Genomic DNA, 25,719 nt, shown 5'->3' with positions numbered 1-25,719 from the left:
GGGTCGGGGTCGGCCGAAACACGAAACCCAATGCAGTGCAATGGGATACTATGGTTCCCAGGGTCTGAAGGAGAGGAAACTCTCCTTCAGGCCCTGGGATCCATATTAATGTGTAAAATAAAGAATCAAAATAAAAAATATTGATATACTCACCCTCGGACGCGCCCTGGTACTAATCGGCAGGCTTCCTTCCTAAGAATGAGCGCGTGAATGACCTGTGGTGACGTCGCGGCTTGTGATTGGTCGCGAGCGGTCACATGGACAAGCCGCGACGTCATCCAAGGTCCTTCACGCGCTCATTCTTAGGAAGGAAGGCTGCCGGAAAGAAGCAGGGGGCGTCCGAGGGTGAGTATATTCCTATTAGGTATATACTCACCCTCGGACGCGCCCTGCTTCTTTCCGGCAGCCTTCCTTCCTAAGAATGAGCGCGTGAAGGACCTTAGATGACGTCGCGGCTTGTCCATGTGACCGCTCGCGACCAATCACAAGCCGCGATGTCACCGCAGGTCATTCACGTGCTCATTCTTAGGAAGGAAACCTGCCGGTTAGTACCAGGGCGCGTCCGAGGGTGAGTATATCAATATTTTTTATTTTGATTCTTTATTTTACACTTAAATATGGATTCCGATACCGATTCCCGATATCGCAAACATATCGGAACTCGGTATCGGAATTCCGATACCAGATTCAGAAGATCGCCGACCTCATGGCCGACCCCACACAGGGGTCGGGTCGGGTTTCATGAAACCTGACTTTGCCAAAAGTCGGCGACTTCTGAAAATGGCTGACCCGTTTCGCTCAACCCTAGTATAGGGACATCAAAAAATCTGTGGTATCCTTCAGAAACGATTTTATACGGGGAACAAGGGGAGATAAGATTTTTTTCAAGAGTGATAGCAAGAGGAGATAATAGAGAATTTGTGGAGGCGACTATGGGTCGTCCCGGGGCTCGTGATGGATGTTTATGAATCTTGGGGAGAGTATAAAGAACTGGTAAAACCAGATGTTGATTAAGTAGGTAATTCCCCAGTTTTTCATCTATTGTACCCAATGTCAGATAGTGAGTTATAAATCCCTTAATGAATAATCAAACAATCTCCTTTCATTGTGTGCCAGACTTCATTTCTTAGTTACCACACTTTAGCTTCATTTTTTACAAGTGATCCAATGATATTTGTTGAAATGAAAGGTGTAAATGTGTTTTGCATTGATTTACTTTTATTTACTTTATATATATCTCTAATGTGCAAGTATGTGAAACTGTTCGCTCTCCATACACAAGAGCAAGAAAATGAATTTACAGATAACTTAAAAATATTCCTATAAATTTAATTTCAAGGTGAAAGTGTCCCTGTGACGAAGACACCACTCCCAAATATTAACAATTCCATTCCTTGGATGGCACACTGTGGTGATGACTACAAAAAACATGTTCTTTTTTGTGGTACTGAGGTCATCCAGACCAAAAGAAACAGTCAAGATCTTGTAAAAGCTGTTGTCCTACAGACTGGTGGGTGTTTTCCTTGTCACATATGTATATTGTTTAACAGCTGCCGACAGAGGTTATGTATTTATAACAATCAATACGATAGATTAATAGGGTGGTGTTAAAAGTTAACCCCAGCAGTCATCTGTAATCTATGATAGAATTTGGGAGCAGATGTTCAATTAATCTACTATGCCACCACAGGGAAAATGGAAGGAATGACACATGGAGGAATTATACAGCTTCCTTTAAAATGATTGGGCAAACTATTTTATGTATGCATAACTGAGATCTCTAGAGTGTGATATGCTCTTGTAGTTTCTCTTTGAGGGTTCACACTCATCTGCATAAATAAAATCACTCCAATCTTGAGCCTAAAAAGTTGGACAAGTGTCATGCAAGTGTTATGCAAAGTATAATGCCATTTTTCTCAAGTAGCATACATATGGCATGCATATGCAATCCTTATGCAAACCTCTTTTAACCTCAGGTTTTACATACAGTAATTCTATCATTTAAAGCAATAAAGCAATATTATATACAGCGAGATAGATAGATAGATAGATAGATAGATAGATAGATAGATAGATAGATAGATAGATAGATAGATAGAATAAATAGGATAGATGTTCTTTAGATATTTAATGTCACAAGTCTCATACATGTAATAAACTAGCACCCTTTAGTACCTTTCAACTGGCACTAAAGGTTTTTAGCCTTTTTAAACCTATTAAATATATATATATATTTTTAAATGGTGTGGGGTCCTCCTTATTTTTAATAACCAGCTGAGGGAAAGCAGACTGAAGGCTGCTACTATTATTCTGAGAAGGGCCACTATCATGGATCTTCCCAGCCTATTACTAACAGTTCACAGTCTACATGGCCTTTAGAAATAAAATTATTATTATTATTATTATTATTATTATAGGGTATTGGTGCACTACGGAAAAAATGGACTTCAGTATGTTGTAAAAAAAATTCGCCCTTAGAAACAAAAAAAACTTGGGCTTTAAACAACAATTTAGTGGTAAAAAATGTAATTTATTATTTCTTTACCACTCAGTGGTATAAAATTATATGAGGCATATGTGGTGTCAATATGATCACTACACCTCTAGATTAATTCATTGGGAAATGTAGTTTGTAAAATGAGTTCACATATGGAGGGTTTCTGTTGTTCTGGCACCTCAGGGGCTCTGCTAAAGTGACATGGCACTCTCAAACCAGTCCAGCAAAATCTGAATTTCAATGTGGCTCCTCTTCCCCATGGTTTTGCACTGCGCCTCAAAAATAGTATTCCCCCACATATGCGGTTTAAGTGTACACAGGAGAACTTGCACAACAAATTGTATGGTGTAATTTCTCCTCTTACCATTATATAAATGCAAAATTTGGGGCTTAAATAACATTTTTGTGGGGAAAATGTTTTTTTTTTTCATTTTCATTTTTGACATGAACTTGCGTCCGAACCCGAACTCGGACTTTACATATATGGAATGGGGCAGGGGGAGCTGTAAAAAAAAGCAGAAAATGAATAATAAACATTATAATTATGCTTACCTGTCCAGCGACGCATCCTCCCATCCCACTGTCTCCAAGCCGAATCTGCTTCCGAGACCGCTCAGTAAATGCCGGAAATATTCACTGCACTTAGCAGTAGTGTTGAGCGATACCTTCCGATATCCAGAAGTATCGGTATCGGATTAGATCGGCCGATATCCAAAAAATATCGGATATCGCCGATACCGATACCCGATACCAATGCAAGTCAATAGGACACAAATATCGGAATGTAAATAAGCCCTTTCTGTCCTTCTACATCCTGTTTCGGAGGGGGGAAGAGTGTGGGAGGTGCATGGGCGGACACTGTGCTGGCATGCCGGGGATCTGTACGGGCCTCTTGGGGGTCTGTGCGGGCTGCCGGGGTTATGTGTGGGCAAGTCCCATCGGACGATGCCTGCTACAGTGACAGTGATTGACACATTAGCCAATGATGGGACAGTAGTAGTCCCATCATCCGGCTAATGTGTTGAATGTAAAAAAATACTACATTCATACTACACACATACTACATACATAATACATACAACATACTACTGTTTATACATAATACATACATACTACATACATACTACATACATACATACTATATACATGCTACATACATACTACATGCATACTACATACATACATACTACATATATACTGCATACATACTACATACAACATACTACATACATACTACATACTACATACAGACTACATACAGACTACATAACTACATACATACTACATGCATACTACATACATACATACTACATATATACTGCATACATACTACATACAACATACTACATACATACTACATACTACATACAGACTACATACAGACTACATAACTACATACATACTACATACTACATACATACTACATACAATACATTCATGCATTACATACAATATATACAGCCCACACAGACCCCCGGCAGCCCGCAAAGACCCCCAGCAACCCGCAAAGACCCCCGGCAGGCCTAACAGACCCCTGGCAGGCCCACACAGACCCCCGGCAGCCTGCACAGACCCCTGGCAGGCACGCACAGACCCCCGGCAGCCCGCACAGACCCCCGGCAGACCGCACAGACCCTCGGCAGGTCCGCATAGACTCCCGGCAGGCCCACACAGACCCCCCACGGTCATGCACAGACCCCACCCACACACACAGCAGTCTGCACCCACGCACCACCCACACTCCATTATAGTGCATCATTGCACTATGGGAACTTCCAATTCCGATTTCCGATATCGCAAATGTATCGGAGCTCAGTATCGGATTTCCAATACAGTGAATATCGGCTGATAAACGATATTTGCAGTATTGGAATGCTCAACACTACTCAGCAGTCTTCGGCTTTTCCAGGCAGTATTCGTGCGACGACAACACTGCCGGAAAAAGCCGAAGACTGCCGAGTGCAGTCAATACCGGCGGAAGTTAATGAGCGGCCCCGGAAGCAGATGCGGCCAGGAGACAGCAGGATGGGAGGATGCGTCGCTGGACAGGTAAGTATAATAATGTTTATTATTAATTTTCTGCTTTTTTGACACTCTGAACTGGTCCTGTACCGTAACACGGGTTTCCCATGGAAAACCGTGTTCGGGACCGTGTGACTGAACACTGTGTTCAGTATGATCCCAAACTTTACAGTTCGGGTTCGCCTATCCCTACTCACCACACATCTAAATACATTCCATGAGTGGGGTAGAATTTCCAAAATGGGGTCATTTTTAGTGGGTTTCTACTGTTTAGGCACATCAGGGGCTCTCAAAGTGGGATGTGGTGTTCGCTGATGATTCTAGGAAATATTATATTCAAAAAGTCAAATGACACTCCATTCCTTCCAAGCTTTGCCATGCGGGCAAACAGTAGTTTTCTCCCACATATAAGGTATCGGCATACTCAGTAGAAATTGTTAAACAAATTGTATGGACCAGTTTCTCCTGTTACCCTCATGAAAATTCTAAATGTTGGACTAAAAAACATTTTTGTGAGAAAGAAATGTCATTCTTTTATATTTTTACAGTTCAATGTTATAAACTTCTGTGAAGCACCTGGGGATTCAAGGTGCTCACCTCACATCTAAATACATTCCTGGAGTGGTCTAGTTTCCAAAATGGGGTCAGTTGTGAGGGGTTTCCACTTTTAAGGTACATCAGAAGCTCTCCAAACAGGGCATGGCATCCACTAGTGATTCCAGGAAATATTACATGCAAAAAGTCAATTGATGCTCCATCCCTTGTGAGCTCTGCCGTGCGCCCAAACAGTAGTTTTCTTCCACATATGAGGCATCAACATACTCGGGAGAAGTTGGTCAACAAATTGTATTGAGCAAATTCTCCTGTTACCCTTATAAAAATGCAAAATTTGTGACTAAAATAACATTTTTGTGGGGAAAATGTGATTTTTTTTATTTTCACGGCTTAACGCTATGAACTTCTGTGAAGCACCTTAGAGTTCAAGGTGCTTACCACACATCTAAACACATTCGATGACAGGTCTAGTTTCCAAAATGGGGTCACTTGAGGGGGGGTTCCACTTTTAAGGCACTTCAGGGGCTCTCTAAACAGGACATGGGGTTCCCTAATGATTTCACGAAAAGTTACATTTTAAAAGTCAAACGATTCTCCTTTCCTTCAGAGTCTTGCTGTGCACCTAAACAGGCGTTTTCTCCCTCATATAAGTTATCGGTGTACTCAGGAGAAATTGCACTACAGCTTGAATGGTGCAATTTTTCCTGTTCCCTCATGAAAATGCAAAATTTTGGACTAAAAAACATTTTTGTGGGAAATATGTGATTTTTTTTAATTTTTACAGCTGTTAGGTGTCGAGTTTCCGCCGCTGCACAGGCGGAATCTCAAACCATGTCCTCTGCAGTCTCCCATTCTCCCCCAGCCACAGAGGAGCCTGCTCAGCACAGACATCAGTCCCTTCATCTTGCTCAAGCTGATGCTGTGCGTCTGATTACTGCTGCCATCCCAGGTTCAGCCATTCTATCCAGCATTAATCAGCGGCGAGCAGATGCTCCAGGGACTAAGTCCTGCTTTTTGTCTACTGAGCATGCCCGTGGGATAATCTCTCATTGGAGGTCAGAGGTCACATGCTCAGGTCCTGAAGCGGCTCTGATTGGACCAGTGCAGCACCGTGTGCAATTAGTGTGCTTTCCTCCCCTGGTTAGGGCGGTTAGTGGCGTTCGCCAGTGCAACGCTGTGCGCACCCACTGCACTAACTTCTTTAGTTTATTTCCTCCTGGCATCTCAGTTGCAGTGTTGTGCTCTCAGTGGGTCTAGAAGGACTCTTACCCCACTTCTTAGGGGCTGAGTCCTGTGACCATATACTAGCGCTCTCTCAGCCAAGCTCTGTGAGGTAAACAGGCTACAGCATTTACTTCTCACAGTATTGCAGCTATGTGAAGCAACAGAGTCAGCCTCTGTACACACTGGGTGGCGCTAACCCACATGTGTTCATCTGTTTTACTGCTATATACTGTCCACCATTACCACGAAGCAGGTAACATCTCTGCATGGTGGACCCTGAGCTGCGAACACACCTTATAGTTTCCTCTTTACTATTTGGTGTGTTCCACGAGCCCTTACATTATACTAGCACCAGGGTCTGGCTAGTAAAGTCAGATCAACAGTGACTGCAGCTGTACATCCAGCAGCTGGAGGGCAGGTTGGCGCTTTCGAGCGCACAACCTCAGCTGTGGATGTTACCGCAGTAGCTGTTCAGACTGCTCACGTGGCTGCAGCTAGTTTGGCTGCTGCCACCCCTGTTCTGACCTTATACCACCTCCCATTGCCAGATAAGTTTACTGGAGACAGTAAGTTGTGTAGGGGATTCATGAGCCAGTGCGCAATATACCTTGAGCTCCTGGCTGCACGTTTTCCCACAGAGCGGACAAAGGTGGGATTCATAATATCCCTCCTGTCAGACAGGGCATTGAAGTGGGCTACGCTGCTGTGGGAGTGTGACGATCATGTGGCACAGAGTGCTCGGTGGTTCCTGAGCACTCTGAAGCAGGTCTTTTTGGGCCCGAAGTCATCCATGATACGGCACTCCAACTGTTGGCACTGACAGGGCTCATCCATGGTCAGCCATTTTCCATACACTTCTGGACTTTAGCATCTGAGCTGGAGTGGCCAGATAAAGCCCTTATCCCTGTATATTGGAGGGGGCTGGCTGACCATGTGAAGGACACTTTAGCCACTAGGGAGATTCCTGCCACACTGGAGGAGCTAATAGTGGTCTCCACTCGCATTGACCTTTATTTTAACTAGTGAAGTTTGGAGCGAGCCCAGTGTTGGCAGCGGTTTCGGCTGGCTCCCACCTTCGCCTGGCTTCTGGAATCTTTGGATCAGGCGTCTGAGCCACATGAGTCCATGGAGGTCTCTCGAGCAGGATCTAGGTCCTGGGTTGCTCAAGTACCCATGGTCTGTCCTGTCTGCCAGCAGTCGGGACATTATGATAGGAAGTGTCCCCAACAGTAGGGAAAATGTCAGCATCTAGTGGTTGTAGGAGGAGGTACACTAGACACAGCGATGTTTTCCTCCATATTATCCTTCAAGGGGACAATTACCATAGGTCCATCCACTCATATGGTAGAGCTTTGCGTGGATTCCAGGGCGGAGGGCAACTTCATGTCTTCTGCCTTCGCCCAACAGCATGCAATACCCCGGGTGATACTCTCCAAACCAGTGACCGTAAGAGTGGTGAATGGGTGAAAACTGCCCTCACAGATAACACACCAGACCTTCCCATTTACTCTCTCTATGTCACAATCCCATCAGAAGATTATATCTCTGCTTGTTATTCCTGAGGTAATTGTTGAGGTCCTGTTAGGGATACCTTTGCTACAGTACCACTCCCCTCATATAGAGTGGTCAACAGGGAGAATTGTGGGATGGAGTGAATCTTGTGAGGGTAGATGTCAGAGGGACTGCATTCAGGTTGCTAACACAGAAATACCCGCAGATCATTCCTCTCTCCCCAAGCACTATTGGCCCCATGCAGATGTGTTCTCCAAAAAACCCAAGAATGGAGACCCTTCCGCCTCACCACCCCTATGACTATCATATTGACCTCTTGCCTGGTGCAGAGCCTCCCCAGGGTCTAGTCTATCCCTTATTTCTTCCGGTGACAGAGGTGATGACCCAGTATATCCAGGAGAATCTGGCAAGAGAATTCATTAGAAAGTCAGTGTCACCTGCAGGGGCTGGCTTCTCCTTCATGCAGAAGATCGGAGAACTACATCCATGCATAGATTACAGGTGTCTTAACATCATTACCAATAAGAACAAGTACCCTCTGCCCATGATATATGAGCTCTTTGATAGATTGCAGGGAGAAAAGGTTTTTACTAAGCTTGATCTGCGGGGTGCTTACAACCAGATTCGCATCCGTGAGTGGGACGAATGGAAGATGGCATTTATCACCAGGGATGGGCACTATGAATACATGGTGATGACCTTTGGGCTCTGTAATGTTTTCCAACACTTTGTGAACGATATATTCCAGGATATGCTTACCACCTCAGTCGTAGTCTGTCTGGATGATATTCTGATCTACTTTCCAGATATAGACTCCTACCGGAGAGATGTTTGCAAAGTCTTCGACCTCTTAAGGCCAAACTCCCTCTATGTCAAGTAGGAGAACTGTGTGTTTGAGCAGGAGTACTTGCCTTTCCTGGGCTATATCATCTCTGCCCAGGGATTGGCCATGGATCCTGCCAAGCTACAGGCTGTGATGCACTGGCAGGAACCCCATTCTCTCAAAGTGGTGCAGCGCTTTATGGGGTTCATTAACTATTATCGCCAGTTCATTCCCCACTTCTCAACTTTGGTTGCTCCCTTGGTTGCCCTCAACAAGAAGGGGGCTAATCCTAAATTGTGGTCGGAGGAGGTCTCCAAGGCCTTCCTCTCTATCAAGTCACACTTCACTAGAGCTCCCATTTTACATCGCCCCGATGTAGATAAACCTTTCATTATGGAGGTGGATGCCTCTTCCGTTAGTGCTGGAGCAGTCCTCTTCCAAAAGGATGCTGAAGGTCTGAAGCATCCTTGCTTCTTCTTCTCTAAGACCTTCTAACTGGTGGAGAGAAACTATTCCATCGGGGACAGAAAGCTTTCAGCCATGAAGTTGGCCTTTTCAAAGTGGAGACACCTCCTGGAGGGGGCTTGTTTTCCCTTCCAAGTGTACACCGACCACAGCGGCAGAGGAGCCTGCTCAGCAGAGACGTCGGTCCCAGCGTCTTGCTCAAGCTGATGCTGTGCATCTGGCAACTGCTGCCGTCCCGGTTTCAGCTATTGTAACCAGCATTAATCAGCGGTCAGCAGATGCTCCAGGGACTAAGTCCTGCTTTTTGTCTACTGAGCATGCTCGTGGGATGACCTCTCATTGGAGGTTGGAGGTCACATGCTCAGGTTTTCTAACTTTTGCTGGAAAAAGGAGATATTGCTGGTCAACTTTTAACCCATATAACTTCCTCAGATAAAAATAAATTATGCTTCAAAAATTGTAGTGCCGTAAAGTATCCATGTGGGAAATGTTATTTATTATCTATTTATGGTGACACATCTCTCTGATTTAAGGGCATAAGAATTCAAAGTTTGAAAATTGCAAAATTTTTCAAATTTAGACCAAATTTCCATTTTTTTCACAAATAAACGCACATTATATCAAAGAAATTTTAATCCTATCATGAATTGCAATATGTCATGAAAAAACACTCTCAGAATCACTCAGATCCCTTGAAACATTCCAGAGCAATGACCTCTTAAAGTGACATTGGTGAGAATTATTAAAATTGGCCTGTCAGGAACATGCAAACCAACTTTAGGGTAAAAGGGTTAATACTGTGTTTGCATTAATGAGCTAAAAAGTGGTTTAGTACAGTCCTAGAAGATTGTCAAGTGTAGTACAAATCTCTTCCAGGCAATTAGAAGATTTGTAGGAATATGATTCACAAACAGATTCAAGGCAAATCTGATTGATTAGCAAATTCTATGAAGCTAGTGTATTCAAATTTCTAAAGATTTGCTCATCTTTAAAATCTAAATACAATTACTGAAATATTTTTTCTTCATAATGTCAATTTAGAAAACAATAATTTAACCCCTTCCCAACCCATGACGCCACGTAGGCGTCATGAAAACCTGTGCCAATCCGACCTGTGACGCCTATGTGGCGTCATGGAATGATCGCGTCCCTGCAGATCGGGTGAAAGGGTTAACTCCAATTTCACCCGATCTGCAGGGACAGAGGGAGTGGTTCTTCAGCCCAGGGGGGGTGGCTTCACCCCCCCGTGGCTACGATCGCTCTGATTGGCTGTTGAAAGTGAAACTGCCAATCAGAGCGATTTGTTATATTTCACCTAAAAAACTGGTGAAATATTACAATCCAGCCATGGCCGATACTGCAATATCATCGGACATGGCTGGAAACACTTATGTACCCCCCCCCACCACCACAGATCTCCTCCCTGGTCCTCCATCCGGTGCTCCGCTCCCCTCTGTCGTCCTGTACGCTCCCCCGTCCTCCTGCCCGCTCCCCCATGCTCCGATGCCACCCCCCTGTCCTCCGATCCACCTCCCATGCTCAGATCCCCCCTCATACTTACCGGGCCTCCCGGTGTCCGTCCGTCTTCTGCATGGGCGCCGCCATGTTCCAAAATGGCGGGCGCATGCGCAGTGCGCCCGTCGAATCTGCCGGCTGGCAGATTCGTTCCTGGTATATTTTGATTACTGAGATATAACCTATCACAGTGATCAAAATAAAAAAAATAGTAAATGACCCCCCCCTTTATCACCCCCATAGGTAGGGACAATAATAAAAAAAAGAAAATATTTTTTTTTCTTTTTCCACTAGGGTTAGGGTTAGAACTAGGGTTAGGGGTAGGGTTAGGGGTAGGGTTAGGGGTAGGGTTAGGGTTAGGGGTAGGTTTAGGGGTAGGGTTAGGGTTAGGGCATGTGCACACAGTGCAGATTTGGCTGCAGATCCACAGCGGATTGGCCGCGGAGCCGCAGCGGATTGGCCGCGGATCCGCAGCGGATTGGCCGCTGCGAATTCGTAGCAGTTTTCCATCAGGTTTACAGTACCATGTACACCTATGGAAAACCAAATCCGCTGAGCTCATGGTGCGGAAAATACCGTGCGGAAACGCTGCGTTGTATTTTCCGCAGCATGTCAATTTTGTGCGGATTCCGCAGCGTTTTACACCTGTTCCTCAATAGGAATCCGCAGGTGAAATCCGCACAAAAAAACACTGGAAATCTGCTCTAAATCCGCAGGTAAAACGCAGTGCCTTTTACCTGCGGATTTTTCAAAAATTGTGCGGAAAAAATCTCACACGAATCCGCAACGTGGGCACATAGCCTTAGGGTTAGGGTTGGAATTAGAGTTAGGGTAGGAATTAGGGCTAGGGTTGGAAATAGGGTTAAGATTAGGCTTGTGGTTAGGGTTATGGATAGGGTTAGGGGTGTGTTGGGGTTACAGTTGTGGTTAGGGTTAGGGTTGGGATTAGGGTTAGGGTTGGGACTAGGGTTACGGGTGTGTTGGGGTTAGGGTTGTGGTTAGGGGTGTGTTGGGGTTAGGGTTGTGATTAGGGTTATGGCTACAGTTGGGATTAGGGTTAGGGGTATGTTGGGGTTAGTGTTGAAGTTAGAATTGAGGGGTTTCCACTGTTTAGGCACATCAGGGGTCTCCAAACTCAACATGGCGCCACCATTGATTCCAGCCAATCTTGCGTTCAAAAAGTCAAATGGTGCTCCCTCCCTTCCAAGCCCCGACGTGCGCACAAACAGTGGTTTACCCCCACATATGGGGTACCAGCGCACTCAGGACAGACTAGGCAACAACTATTGGGGTCCAATTTCTCCTGTTACCCTTGCAAAAATAAAAAATTACTTGCTAAAACATAATTTTTGAGGAAAGAACAATTATTTTTTATTTTCACGGCTCTGCGTTATAAACTTATGTTAAGCACTTGGGGGTTGAAAGTGCTCAAGACACATCTAGATAAGTTCCTTGGGGGTCTAGTTTCCAAAATGGGGTCACTTGTGGGGTATTTCTACTGATTAGGCACATCAGGGGCTATGCAAATGCAACGTGACGCCCGCAGACCATTCCATCAAAGTCTGCATTTCAAATGTCACTACTTCCCTTCCGAGCCCTGACGTGCGCCCAAACAGTGGTTTACCCCCACATATGGGGTATCAGCGTACTCACAACAAACTGGGCAACAAATATTGGGGTCCAATTTCTCCTGTTACCCTTGTGAAAATAAAAAATTGCTTGCTAAAACATCTCTTTTGAGGAAAGAAAAATGATTTTTAATTTTCACGGCTCTGCGTTGTAAACTTCTGTGAAGCATTTGGGGGTTGAACGTGCTCACCACACATCTAGATAAGTTCCTTGGGGGATCTAGTTTCCAAAATGGGGTCACTTGTGGGGGGTTTCTACTGTTTAGGCACATCAGGGGCTCTGCAAACGTAACATGATGCCCGCAGACCATTCCATCAAAGTCTGCATTCCAAAACGTCACTACTTCCCTTCCGAGCCCCGGCATGTGCCCAAACAGTGGTTTACACCCACATATGGGGTATCATCGTACTCAGGAGAAACTGGACAACAACTTTTCGGGTCAAATTTCTCCTGTTACCCTTGGGAAAATTAAAAAATTCTGGGCTAAAAAAATATTTTTGAGGAAAGAAAACACATTTATTATTTTCACGGCTCTTCGTTATAAACTTATGTGAAGCACTTGGGGGTTCAAAGTGCTCACCACACATCTAGATAAGTTCCCTTTGGGGTCTAGTTTCCAAAATGGGGTCACTTGTGGGAAGTTCCTACTGTTTAGGCACATCAGGGGCTCTGCAAACGCAACGTGACGCCCGCAGAGCATTCCATCAAAGTCTGCATTTCAAAACGTCACTACTTCCCTTCCGAGCCCCGGCATGTGCCCAAACAGTGGTTTCCCCCCACATATGGGGTATCAGCATACTCAGGATAAACTGGAAAACAACTTTTGGGGTCCAATTTTTCCTGTTATCCTTGAGAAAATAAAAAATTGTGGGCTAAAAAATCATTTTTGAGAAAAGAAAAATTATTTTTTATTTTCATGGCTCTGCCTTATAAACTTCTGTGAAGCACTTGGGGGTTCAAAGTGCTCACTACACATCTAGATTAGTTCCTTGGGAGGTCTAGTTTCCAAAATGGGGTCACTTGTGGGGGAGCTCCAATGTTTAGGCACACAGGGGCTCTCCAAATGCGACATGGTGTCCGCTAATGATTGGAGCTAATTTTCCATTCAAAAAGCCAAATGGCGTGCCTTCCCTTCCGAGACCTGCCGTGTGCCCAAACAGTGGTTTACCCCCACATATGGGGTATCATCGTATTCAGAACAAACTGGACAACAACATTTGGGGTCCAATTTCTCCTATTACCCTTGGGAAAATAAAAAATTCCAGGCTAAAAATCATTTTTGAGGAAAGAAAAATAATTTTTTATTTTCATGGCTCTGCATTATAAACTTCTGTGAAGCACCTGGGGGTTTTAAGTGCTCACTATGCATCTAGATAAGTTCCTTGGGGAGTCATGATTCCAAAATGGGGTCACCTGTAGGGGAGCTCCAATGTTTAGGCACACAGGGGCTCTCCAAACGCGACATGGTGTCCGCTAAAGATTGGAGCTAATTTTCCGTTCAAAAAGTCAAATGGCGCGCCTTCCCTTCCGAGCCTTGCCGTGCACCTAAACAGTGGTTTACCCCCACATATGAGGTATCGGCGTACTCAGGAGAAATTGCCCAACAAATGTTAGGATCCATTTTATCCTGTTGCCCATGTGAAAATGAAAAAATTGAGGCTAAAAGAAATTTTTTGTGAAAAAAAGTAGTTTTTCATTTTTACGGATCAATTTGTGAAGCACCTGAGGGTTTAAAGTGCTCACTATGCTTCTAGATAAGTTCCTTGGGGGGTCTAGTTTCCAAATGGGGTCAATTGTGGGGGAGCTCTAATGTTTAGGCACACAGGGGCTCTCCAAACGTGACATGGTGTCCGCTAGCGATGGAGATAATATTTCATTCAAAAAGTCAAATGGCGCTCCTTCCCTTCCGAGCCTTACCATGTGCCCAAACAGTGGTTTAACCCCACATGTGAGGTATCGGTGTACTCAGGAGAAATTGTCCAACAAGTTTTAGGATCCATTTTATCCTGTTGCCCATGTGAAAATGAAAAAATTGAGGATAAAATAATTTTTTTGTGAAAAAAAAGTACTTTTTCATTTTTACGGATCAATTTGTGAAGCACCTGGGTTTTTAAAGTGCTCACTATGCATCTAGATAAGTTCCTTGGGGGGTCTCGTTTCCAAAATGGGGTCACTTGTGGGGGAGCTCCAATGTTTAGGCACACAGGGGCTCTCCAAACTCGACATGGGGTCCGCTAAAGATTGGAGCCAATTTTTCATTCAAAAAGTCAAATGGGGCTCCTTCCCTTCCGAGCCCTGCCGTGCGCCCAAACAGTGGTTTACCCCCACATATGAGGTATCAGAGTACTTAGGACAAATTGGACAACAACTTTCGGGGTCCAGTTTCTCCTTTTACCCTTGGGAAAATAAAAAAATTGTTGCTAAAAGATCATTTTTGTGACTAAAAAGTTAAATGTTCATTTTTTACTTCCATGTTGCTTCTGCTGCTGTGAAACACCTGAAGGGTTAATAAACTTCTTGAATTTTGTTTTGAGCACCTTGAGGGGTGCAGTTTTTAGAATGGTGTCATTTTTGGGTATTTTCAGCCATATAGAACCCTCAAACTGACTTCAAATGTGAGGTGGTCCCTAAAAAAAATGGTTTTGTAAATTTTGTTGTAAAAATGAGAAATCACTGGTCAAATTTTAACCCTTATAACTTCCTAGCAAAAAAAAAAATTGTTTCCAAAATTGTGCTGATGTAAAGTAGACATGTGGGAAATGTTATTTATTAACTATTTTGTGTCACATAACTCTCTGCTTTAACAGAATAAAAATTCAAAATGTGAAAATTGCGAAATTTTCAAAATTTTCCCCAAATTTCCTTTTTTTTTCACAAATAAACTCAGAAATTATCGACCTAAATTTACCACTAACATGAAGCCAAATATGTCATGAAAAAACTATCTCAGAATCGCTAGAATCCGTTGAAGCGTTCCTGAGTTATTACCTCATAAATGGACACTGGTCAGAATTGCAAAAAACGGCCAGGTCATTAAGGCCAAAATAGGCTGGGTCATGAAGGGGTTCAGCAAAACTTTAAGATATTCTTTAATTCAAAAGAGTACATTTGATTTTGTGTATCCTATACTTTCTTGTCATTATTTGATATTTCATCTGTTATTTCAATTTCTCTTACAAAAATCTATTCAGCTACTAAGCACAAGTTTTGAGCTTATTTTGATACTTTACTAAGTACATTGTTATAAAACTTACAAAAAAAAGTGAGCAAAAACCCTGCGTAACTAAGTAAAAAAGCAAAAATGCATTTAAATATCACAGAGTTTTTAGTAGTACTGTTTTTTAATTAAAAAAAAGTAGCACAAAAGCCATCCCACAACATCAAGGTAACTCTGATCGGGACAGTCCTACACTGTCTAATAACCTTACCATGTGTCAATGTTGATCTCAGTGTGAATAAGGGCAGGCGAAGGACTGTGCCCAACCAATGAAACACCAGACTGGGGCTGGGGAAGCCTTATATACAATTTCCAGCTCAGGAGAGGGTAAGGCCACACCCCGGCTTGCACACAATACAAAAAAAAAAAACACAAAAATTGAGCTTAAAGGGAACCTGTCACCTCCCCCCCAGGCGTTTGTAACTAAAAGAGCCACTTTGTGCAGCACTAATGCTGCATTCTGACAAGTGGCTCTTTTAATTCGAATCCCTGGCACTGCTGAAATAATAGTTTTTGAAATTTGTCCCTCATACCTCGAAATCGCCAGGGAGGCAGGTCTTTCCCCCTAATCCAGACACCTCCCAGCCGTCACTCAGGGCCTTTGCACGCCGGGCGCCGCCTCCTCTTCCTTAATTAGCGTTCCCGCGCCTGCACTGTTATTTTTTTTTCAGGCATGCGCAGTTGCGCTGCCCTTTGAACTTACAGAGCAGGCGCCGGGAACGCTAATAAAGGAAGATGAGGCGGCGCCCTGCGTGCAGAGGCCATGAGTGACGGCTGGGAGGTGTCTGGATTAGGGGGGAAAGACCTGCCTCCATGGCGATTTCGAGGTATGAGGGACAAATTTCAAAAACGATTATTTCAGCAGTGCCAGGGACCCAAACAAAAAGAGCCACCTTGTCAGAATGCAGCATCAGTGCTGCAAAAGGTGGCTCTTTTAGTTACAAACGCCTGGGGGGGGTGACAGGTTCCCTTTAACTTGAGTTGGTACACATTCAGAAGTTAAACGTATGTTCACACTGGCCACAAAACATATAAAACCTACAAAAAAAGTGTGAAAAAACCCTGCTGTAACTAAGTACAAAAGCAAAAGTGCATTGTTGTCAAAAAGTAATAAGTTAATTCTGCATTTGTGAACATTTTTAATAAATTCACCGTTATTAAGGAAAGAAAAGGTTAATTGGACTTTGATATGCAAATATTTTTTATAATATTTTTGTATTGTTTAGGTTTCAATACCGCAAAGGGAGATCTTGTAAGAGCCATTCTATATAACAAACCAATAAGTGTTAAACTGCATAGAGAGGCCATTAAATTTCTCATGGTACTTGTGGCTGTTGCTATATTTGGAGTTTTCTACACTGTAGCTGTGCACATGAAGAATGGGGTAAGTTACTATGATACATAAAAACAGTATGACAGTATTTCTTATTGGTGTAGTGCAAATTTGTTTATATCTACAGGTGTTTCTCGCAAAATTAGAATATCATCAAAATGTTAATTTATTTCAGTTCTTCAATATAATAAGTGAAACTCATATATTATATAGCGTCATTAAAAACATAGTGATCTATTTCAAGTGTTTATTTCTGTTAATGTTGATGATTGTGGCTTACAGCAAATGAAAACCCAAAAAACATTATCTCAGTAAATTAGAATAATTAACAAAAAACACCTTCAAAGGCTTCCTAAGGCCAGGGTCACACTAAATGTATGGAAAATCAGTCCAAGTCTCCCTACCGAAAGTCGCACAAGTGTTCTCCGTATGGTCATCCGAATGTAATGCGTTTACAAAGCGATGATGCAATTTTCTCACACCTATGTATCCATATGACATCCGCATGACATGCATATGGCTTTACATTTCTCACTGCTTTTCCTCATTAAATTTAAGTCCTTAACCCCCAAGGGTGGTTTGCATGTTAATGACCAGGCCAATTTTTACAATTTTGACCATTTATGAGGTTATAACTCTGAAACACTTGCATGCATCCTGGTGATTCTGACACTGTTTTCTTGTGACATATTGTACTTCATGTTAGTGGTAAAATTTCCTCGATATTAATTGCGTTTATTTATGAAAAAAAAAACGGAAAATTGTCAAAAATTTTTAAAATTTAGCAATTTTCCAAATTTGAATTTTTATGCCCTTAAATCACAGAGATATGTTACACAAAATACTTAATAAATAAAATTTCCCACAAGTCTACTTTACATCAGCACAATTTTTGAACCAGCATTTTTTTTATTAGGAAGTTATGAGGGTTAAAATTTGACCAGCAATTTCTCATTTTTACAACACCATTTTTCTTTAGGGACTACATCCCATTTAAAGTCACTTTGAGGGATCTATATGAAAGAAAATACCCAAAAGTGACACCATTCATAAAAACTGCACCCCTCAAGGCGCTCAAAACCACATTCAAGAAGTTTATTAACCCTTCAGGTGCTTCACAGGAATTTTTGGAATGTTTAAAAAAAATTAAAATGTAAATTTTTTTCACCCCAAAATTATTTCAGACCCAATTGGTTTTATTTTATCAAGGGTAACAGGAGAAATTGGACACCAAAAGTTGTTGTGCAATTTGTCTTGAGTACGCTGATAACCCATATGTGGGGGTAAACCACTGTTTGGGTGCATGGCAGAGCTCGGAATGGAAGGAGCACCATTTGACTTTTCAATGCAAAATTGACTGGAAATGAGATCGGACGCCATGTCAGGTTTGGAGAGCCCCTGATGTGCCTAAACAGTGGAAACCCCCACAAGAGACACCATTGTGGAAAGTAGACTCCCTAAGGAACTTAACTAAATGTGTGGTGAGCACTTTGAACCCCCAAGTGCTTCAGAGAAGTTTATAATGTAGAGCAGAAAAAAAATCATATTTTTTCACAAAAATGATATTTTTGCCCCCAATTTTTTATTTTCCCAAGGGTAACAAGAGAAATTGGACCACAAAAATTGTTGTATCATTTGTCTTGAGTACGCTGATACCTTATATGTGAGGGTAAGCCACTGTTTGAGTGCATGGCAGAGCTCGGAAGGGAAGGAGCGCCGTTTGACTTTTCAATGCAAAATTGACTGGAATTGAGATCGGAAGCCATGTCGCGTTTGGAGAGCCCCTGATGTGGGGGTAAACCACTGTTTGGGTGCATGGCAGAGCTCGGAAGGGAACTTTGAACCCCCAAGTATTTCACTACAGTTTATAACGCAGAGCCGTGAAAATGAAAAATATTTTTTTCCACAAAAAAGATTTTTTAGCCCCCAGTTTTGTATTTTCTCAGGGGTAACAGCAAAAATTAGACCCCAAAAGTTGTTGTCCAATTTGTCCTGAGTATGCTGATACACCATATGTGGGGGGGAACCACCGTTTGGGCTCATGGCAGAGCTTGGAAGGGAAGGAGTGCCGTTTGGAATGCAGACTTAGATGGAATGGTCTGTAGGAGTCACGTTGCGTTTGCAGAGCCCCTGATGTACCTATACAGTAGAAACCCCCCATAAGTTACCCCATATTGGAAACGAGACCACCAAGGAACTTATCTAGATAGAGAACTTTGAACCCCCAAGTGCTTCACTGCAGTTTATAACGCACAGCCGTGAAAATAAAAAATCCTTTTTTTCCCACAAAAATGATATTTTAGTCCCCAGTTTTGTATTTTCTCAAGGGTAATAGGAGAAATTGGACCTCAAAAGTTGTTGTCCAATTTGTCCTGAGTATGCTGATACCCCAAATGTTGGGAGAAACCATTGTTTGGGTGCATGGCAGAGCTCGGAAAGGAATGACCGCCGTTTGAAATGCAGACTTAGATGGAGTGGTCTGCAGGAGTCACGTTGCGTTTGCAGAGCCCCTGATGTATCTAAACAGTAGAAACTCCCCATAAGTGACCCCATATTGGAAACTATACCCAAAATGAACTTATCTAGATGTGTTGTGAGAACTTTGAACCCCAAAGTGCTTCACTACAGTTTATAACGCAGGACAGTGAAAATAAAAAATCATTTTTTTCCCACAAAAATGATTTTTAGCCCCTAAATTTTTATTTTCCCAAGGCTGACAGGAGAAATTGGACCCCAAAAGTTGTTATCCAATTTCTCCTGAGTATGCTAATACCCCATATGTGGGGGTAAACCACTGTTTGGGCGCACAGCAGAGCTCGGAAGGGAAGGAGCACTGTTTTACTTTTTCAACGCAGAATTGGCTGGAATTGAGATCGGTTGCCAAGTCATGTTTGGAGAGCCCCTAATGTGCCTAAACAGTGGAAACCCCCCAATTCTAACTCCAGCCCTAACCCCAGCACATCCCTAACCCTAATCCCAACCCTAACCATAACCACACCCCTAACCCGAACACGCCCCTAACCCTAATTCCAACCCTAACCATACCTGTAACCCAATCATACCACTAACCCCAGCACACCCCTAACCCTAATCCCACCCCTAACCATAACCCTAACCACACCCCTAACCCTGACACACTCCTAACCCTAATCCCAACCCTAATCCCTACCGTAAACATAATCCAAACCCTAACCCAATCTTTGTTTGGCGGTATGCTGATAAAGCATTGGTTTTTTCCTCCTTTTTTTTCTACGGTGTTCACTGAAGGGGTTAACTAGTGGGACAGTTTTATAGGTCGGTCGTTACGGATACGGCGATACTAAATATGTATACTTTTATTGTTTTTTTGCATTTTTTTTACACAAAGAAATATATTTATTGGAACAATATTTTTTTCCTTAGGAATTTAAAAAAATATATTTTTACACATGTTAACTTTATTTTTTTTACTTTTTTACATTGTCCCATGGTGGGACATCACTATGTAGGGTCAGATCGCTGATCTGACACTTTGGACAGCACTGTGTCAGATCAGCGATCTGACAGGCAGTGCAGGAGGCTTGCCGGCGCCTGCTCTCAGCGGGCGCTGACAAGCCACCTCCCTGCAGAACTCGGAAGGACCCCACGGCCATCTTGGATCTGGGGCCTGCAGCAAGGAGAATGGAGGAGACCCTCGGAACAACGCAATCACATCACGTTGTTCTGAGGGTCTCAGGGAAGCATGCAGGGAGCCCCCTCCTTGCGGGATGCTTCCCTATGGCAGTGGAACACTGTGATCTTATTTGATTGCAGTGTTCCAGGGATTAATGTGCCGGAAGCGGTCTTTGACCACTCCTGGCACATAGTGCCGGGTGTCATCTGTGATAATCAGCTGACACCCGGCCATGATCAACCGCGCTCCCCCCGTGAGTGCGGCTAATCGCTTATGACGTACTTTCCCATCCATGGGAATTAAGTCCCAGGTCACATGGACGGGAAAGTACATCCGATGGCAGAAAAGGGTTAATGGCTCAATGGGCTGAAATGAGAAAAATGTGTGCGTATTTCTCGCAAGTCACACTGATGGTCCGTGTGGTGTTCGATTTTTTTTCTCGCACCCATAGACTTGCATTGGAGAGACTCGGGCAATAGATGCATACAATTGCAGCATGCTCTGAATACGCCCGAGAAAAAAAACAGTGATGGGAGCTGCCCCATAGGTTAACAGTGGTCTGAGTTTTATGCTATGTTTTCTCGCATAGCATTCGTCCGTAGCCTACGCTAGTGTGACCCCAGCCTAAGCATTTAAAAAGGTCCCTTAGTCTGTTTCAGTATACTTCAATCATGGGCATGACTGATGACTTGACAGATGTCCAGAGGGAAGTTACTGACACATTCCACAAGAAGTATAAGCCAAAAAAGGTCATTGCTAAGAAGCTGTCTGTTCACAGAGTGCTGTATCCAAGCATATTAATGGGAAGTTGAGTGGAAGGAAAGAGTGTAATAGAAAAATGTGCACAAGCAACCGGGATAACCGCTGCCTTGAAAGAATTGTTAAGAAAAGGCAATTCAAAAATTTGGGGAGATTCACAAGGCATGGACTGCTGCTGGAGTCATTGATTCAAGAACCACAACACACAGACGTATAATGGGCTACACCTGTTGCATTCCTTGTGTCAAGCCACTTATGACCAATAGACAAGGCAAGAGGCGTCTAACCTGTGCCAAGGAGAAAAAGAACTGGACTGTTACTCAGTGGTGTTGTTTTCAAATGCAAGTAAATTTTGCATTTCATTTGGAAGAGTGGAGAGGCACACAATCCAAGCTGCTTAAGGTCTAGTGTGAAGTTTCCACAATCAGTGCTGGTTTGGGGAGCCATGTCATCTTCTGGTGTAGGTTCACTGTGTTTTTCTCAAGAACAAAGTCAGCACAGCCATCTACCAGGAAATTTTAGAGCACTTCATGATTCCCTCTGCTGACAAGCTTTCTGCAGATGGAAATTTAATTCTACAGCAAGACTAGTCACCTGTCCACACTGCCTAAAGTTCCAATACCTGGTTTAAAAACAACAGCATCACTGTGATTGATTGGCCAGCAAACTCTCCTGACCTTAACCCCATAGAGAATCTATGGGGTATTGTCAAGAGGAAATGAGAGACACCAGACCCAGCAATGCAAATGAGCTGAAGGCTGCTATCAAAGCAACCTGGGCTTCCATAACACCTCAGCAGTGTCACAGGCAGGCAGGAGATCGCCTCCATGCCATGCCGCATTGATGCAGTAATTGATGCAAAAGTAACCCCAACCAAGGATTGAGTGCATTTACTGAACATACATTTCAGTAGGTCAACATTTCAAATTTTAGAATCATTTTTGAAGCTGGTGTGATAAAGTATTGTAATTTACTGAGATAATTACTTTTGAGTTTTCATTGGCTGTAAGCCATAATCCTCAACATTACCAGAAATAAACACTTGAAATAGATCACTCTATATAATATAAGAGTTTCACCTTTTGTATTGAAGGACTGAAATAAATTTACTTTATGATGATATTCTAATTTTCTTAGTAGCAGCTGTATAAAGTTTTCTAGTTGGTTAGCCAGTCTAACCCACATGTGAACAAAAGATGAAAGCTCAGTCAGAATGCTGTTGGTGTCAGGCACAGATTTTGGCATCCCCATAATACCCTTCATCAATCAGATCACATTGCCAAGCTTGTCCGATCTTGGGGGGGTGCTAGCGACTTTCACTAACAGTATAACAGTTTTAATGACAAAGGCAGGAACACCATTTTATGATATTGTTTCTTTACTTAGCAAAGTGCTAAGCTATTGATACTCCCAAAACAGGGATCATTTTTGCACCTAACTTTGTGAAAATGCCATGTGCCTTCTTCTGTATACACTGCCGCTTTATAAACAACACCAATGCATGCATCTGCCTCCTAAAAGGGAAAAATATTCTTCAGTGGTTGATACCTTTTAATGGCTAACTGAAAATAACTTTCAGTTAGCCATTTAAAGATATCAACCACGGAGGACTCTCAATTCTAAATATGTTTCTATCTAATGGCTAACACTGTACCAAGATCAGGGTCGGACTGGGGCACCGGGACACCGGAGAATCCTCCGGTGGGCCCCGCCCCCAACCCCAGCTCCTGCCTCCGTCATTCGTGCCTGCACTACCCTGCACACTTTATTCTATAGCCGGCACTGGCAAGTAGCCGCAGCAGGCTGTACAAATGATGTGAAATGCAGCTGCACTGCAGCTCTTTCACATCACCTGCTACCACTGCCGGCTTCTATTGAAGATGTGCAAACAGCGGTGCGCAGCATGTGTGTGTGTGCAGCGTGTGTGCGTGTGCAGAGTGCCGTCCTGACTTCAGCCAGCACAGTCACAGGCACAGCTGACACACACGCACTGACTCACGCAACAGCTGATCCGCAGGCATCTGATCTGTTTCTTGCCTGTGTCTCCAGCTCTTCTTCTGTGGACCGAGGTGGTCTAATGCTGATTGGCTGACATGCAGCCAATCAGCATTAGTTTTCTTTGTGTGACCTCACAGCACAGCTTAGGCAATGAGCTGTGCTGCGATTGGTTGGCTGTCCTGCCTAAGCCACACCCAGCATATCATAGAGGAGCTGAGGGATACTTCTGATGAGTGCAGCAGTGTGATTGTAAGTAAACTATATGATGCCTGCAGGCAGCCTGCAGCATAGTCCTCCAGCCACTCAGGCAGTTAGGGGATGGGGCTCCCATGCAATCTAGAGGTGACACAAGGTGGGGATCCCCCATGGAAAATTTCTAATTTGCTGAGGGCCCCCTCCACCACTGTGTCACCTAATTTCCTGTGGACCCCACTGTTTCACTTTTAATTTACTGTGGGCCCCCTCTCCCACCGTTTCACCTCTGGAAAAGGGGGCCCTCAGGAAATTAGCCGACAGTGGGGAATGGGGCCCTCAGGAAATTAGCTGACAGTGGGGAATGGGGCCCTCAGGAAATTAGCTGACAGTGGGGAATGGGGCCCTCAGGAAATTAGTTGACACAGTGGGGAAGGGGGCCCTCAGGAAATTAGGTGACAGTGCAGAAGGGGGCCCTCAGGAATTAGGTGACACAGTGCAGAAGGGGGCCCTCAGGAATTAGGTGACACAGTGCAGAAGGGGGCCCTCAAGAAATTAGCTGACACAGTGGGGAACGGGGCCCTCGGGAAATTAGGTGACTTAGTGTGGAAGAGGGCCCTCAAATAATTAGGTGACACAGTGGGGAAGGGGGCCCTCAGATAATTAGGTGACACAGTGGGGAAGGGGGCCCTCAGAAAGTTAGGTGACACAGTGGGGAAGGGGGCCCTGAGGCATTTGATGCCTTCACGACATCCGCCTTACATGTATGGCACATGTTAAATGCCACTGTCTGACAGCGACATTTAACTTGCGGCACTGACATGCGTGCGCATCATTCTTTTGCCCATCAGAGCACCCGTTATGTGATCGCGGGTTGTTGATAGGTTGCCATGGCAGCAAGGATTCAGCTGATGACCCCTGTGCCTGTCATGGAGAACCTGTGAAACCCCACAGGAGACTGTGATTTCTGCAATATACAGCGATGCTTTGGCATCACTGTATATAGCACGGGCGATCAGACAATCGCATCTTTAAGTCTCCTAAGGGCAATAACTAACAGTGAAAAGTAAGAAAAAGTTTTTAAAACTACCTTAGGGTATGTGTCCACGGTCAGTTAACGCTGCGTGTTTGACGCTGTGTGGGGCCGCAGCGTCAAACACGCAGCGTCCAGATGTTCCAGCATAGTGGAGGGGATGTTTTGAAATCCCGTGTCCACTATGCGTGGAAACACGCACGCGGCGGCCCTGCGACTCCGGACATGCGGCGCGTCTTTTCAGATCGCAGCATGTCCGTGTTCCTTGCAGCGACGCTGCGTTGCCGCAAGGAATATCACAGGGCCCTATGCGAGGTGTGCGATGATCCCGGATGTGTAAAGTTAACACATCCGGCATGATCGCGTCCCAGAAGGGGGCGGGGCTTAGCGCCGAGCGGCTTAGCCGCTCCGACGATACCGCCGGCCATCCTGAACGTGGACACGCACCCTTAAAGTTCAAATCATCCCCCTTGTATGCCATTGAAAATAGAGATGTTTAAAAAATTTAAAAAGTCAGCTCTGTCAGCTAAAAACTGTTAACTCGATCAGTAAACACCGTAAGGCTAAGTTCACACATTGCGTTTTTACTGCATTTTTGCAGCGTTTTTGTTTGCACTACATATTGCTTTCAATAGGTAAAAAAGACTACTAGGGTAGGTTCACACTGGGCATTTTTGCTGCATTTTTTTGCTGTGTTTTTTTAATGCTAATTTTCAGCTGATTTTTTCAGTACCAGCAAAGCCTATGAGATTTCACAAATCTCATGCACACACATTGGTTTTGTTTGTCATCAGGATTTTGTGCTTTGCATCATTTTTTTTGCATAGAGCATGTCACTTTTTTTCAGCGTTTTTCACCCATTGACTTGAATGGATGGTGAAAAAATGCTGCAAATGAATTTTCTTGCAGCGTATTTGCTGCAGAAAATTCAAGGAGAGCTGGATGTGACCTCACACTCTGCTCTGCTACCTCTAGACGGCAGGCTGCATGGTGCGTCCATGCAGCCTGTCATCCAGCAGAGTGGACCCGAACCCCATTCACTTGAATGGGGGGCCAGACAATACAGGGTTTAACACGCTGTCATATGCATGACAGCACGGAAAACACTGCTTCTGATCAGCAGTGAAATCCTCCCCGCCAGTCAGAGAGCCGCGGTTCCCACGCTGCCAAATAACAGCGGGAGCGCTCAGCTGTGATTGGAGGTATAAAGTTTACCTCCGGTCACTGGTGTCAGCTGATGGGACAACTGCTCCTATCATCTGACGCCTGCTTCCGCTAATAACAGTGAGAGCA

General features: G+C 44.0%; 1 protein-coding gene across 1 annotated transcript in view; it reads left to right on the top strand.

Annotated features, from left to right (window-relative positions):
* The window catches only part of LOC143808062 (putative cation-transporting ATPase 13A5), a 318,077-nt gene that overhangs the window by 113,302 nt on the left and 179,056 nt on the right, over positions 1–25,719 (top strand). Inside the window, exons 12-13 of the mRNA XM_077290322.1 lie at positions 1,340–1,510; positions 16,686–16,843. Coding sequence (XP_077146437.1) covers positions 1,340–1,510; positions 16,686–16,843 — 329 coding nt within the window. The remainder of the gene's footprint in view (positions 1–1,339; positions 1,511–16,685; positions 16,844–25,719) is intronic.

Source organism: Ranitomeya variabilis, chromosome 2 (assembly GCF_051348905.1).
Source record: "Ranitomeya variabilis isolate aRanVar5 chromosome 2, aRanVar5.hap1, whole genome shotgun sequence".
Lineage (NCBI taxonomy): Eukaryota > Metazoa > Chordata > Amphibia > Anura > Dendrobatidae > Ranitomeya > Ranitomeya variabilis.
This window is presented reverse-complemented; position numbering and strand designations above follow the sequence as displayed.